The sequence below is a fragment of the Olea europaea genome, unplaced genomic scaffold, assembly GCF_002742605.1.
Source record: "Olea europaea var. sylvestris unplaced genomic scaffold, O_europaea_v1 scaffold42460, whole genome shotgun sequence".
NCBI lineage: Eukaryota > Viridiplantae > Streptophyta > Magnoliopsida > Lamiales > Oleaceae > Olea > Olea europaea.
The window spans coordinates 1-1,005 of NW_019262309.1; the positions used below are offsets into that span (position 1 = coordinate 1).

At 36.4% G+C, this 1,005-nt stretch overlaps 1 protein-coding gene across 1 annotated transcript; it reads right to left on the minus strand.

The window, feature by feature from the left end:
- Positions 1-172: 172 nt before the first annotated feature.
- Positions 173-999, minus strand: LOC111387783 (PI-PLC X domain-containing protein At5g67130-like). Its single transcript, XM_023012370.1, has 4 exons — positions 974-999; positions 791-870; positions 556-678; positions 173-442 (listed from the first exon to the last, which is right to left on the minus strand). Exons 1-4 carry the CDS (start codon positions 981-983, stop codon positions 188-190), a joined length of 468 nt encoding a protein of 155 aa, XP_022868138.1. The 5' UTR covers positions 984-999; the 3' UTR covers positions 173-187.
- Positions 1,000-1,005: the final 6 nt, after the last annotated feature.

The window sequence follows — 1,005 nt, forward strand, 5'->3', positions numbered from 1 at the left end:
ATATATATATATATATATATATATATTCTCTAAATTTTATATATTTAAAGATGCTTCGTGTGTATAGAGAGTCTTTTTTGGAGATACTCTTATTAAGCCAAACAAACTTTAATGGGTTAAATAATTTCCGGCGTCCAGCAAACATTCATCCGTCATTGTGGAAGCAGGAAAACAAATTTACAGAGAGCTAGAATCCCCTAACCACCTCAAAAGCCCTATCTACTGATGCACATAAAATAAGTAGAAAAATGTAAAGTGGATAGATAGATAGATTTAGATATAGAGAGAATTTAAGAGGCAATACGTTGAGCTGACTGGTAATGGAGTCCTGCTGGTTCTCTGGAGATAAAATCACGCTTCCGGTTGCCGACCTTGCCCCTAATTTAGCAAACGCATTGTGCGTCGTCAGCCAGGTGTACCGATTAAAAGGCAAGCTTTTCACCTGTATTCGATCGCATCAAAATTAATCATTGAAAACCCAAAAAAGTCCAAACACAGTCAAATTCAAAGTGTAAAAGACTTTATAGGCATATCGATGCATATATATCGGCAAACCTTAGAGAGAGGATTGATAGGTTGAATTCGAGTGCAGCGTGGTCTGACATTGTTATTGGCGAGGCATGTTTCGCAGTGCAACCCTGGGCCACAGTCACTGTTCCGGATGCAAGTTTCTCCTTGCTGTAACCCAGTGCAAAAGAAAAAAATCGATTATACAGTAAGTAAAAATTGAGATCAACACACACTTGTATGAGTAAAGTGTTTTGCAGTATACTAAATAGAAACATAAAACCTTAAGAGCTGTGGCGTAACCAATGAGGATGGTCGAACAAAATAGAGTGAAAATATAGAAATTCATAGTGAAAAAACAATCTGCAATTAGCAAAAATGATCGTTAGGGTTTGAAGAACTCAGATTTTGCATAATTTCACCTCAATGACAGATTTATACATCCATAACATTATACATTACATACAAATACGCATATATCCGTGCACTTGATTGTGC

Excerpts from the sequence above, each read along its gene's own strand:
- LOC111387783 (XM_023012370.1), bottom strand. Across the intron at positions 679-790 it reads GTTACGCCACAGCTCTTAAG|CAAGGAGAAACTTGCATCCG; the intron begins GTTTTATGTTTC and ends ACTGGGTTACAG. Across the intron at positions 443-555 it reads CTATCAATCCTCTCTCTAAG|GTGAAAAGCTTGCCTTTTAA; the intron begins GTTTGCCGATAT and ends GATCGAATACAG.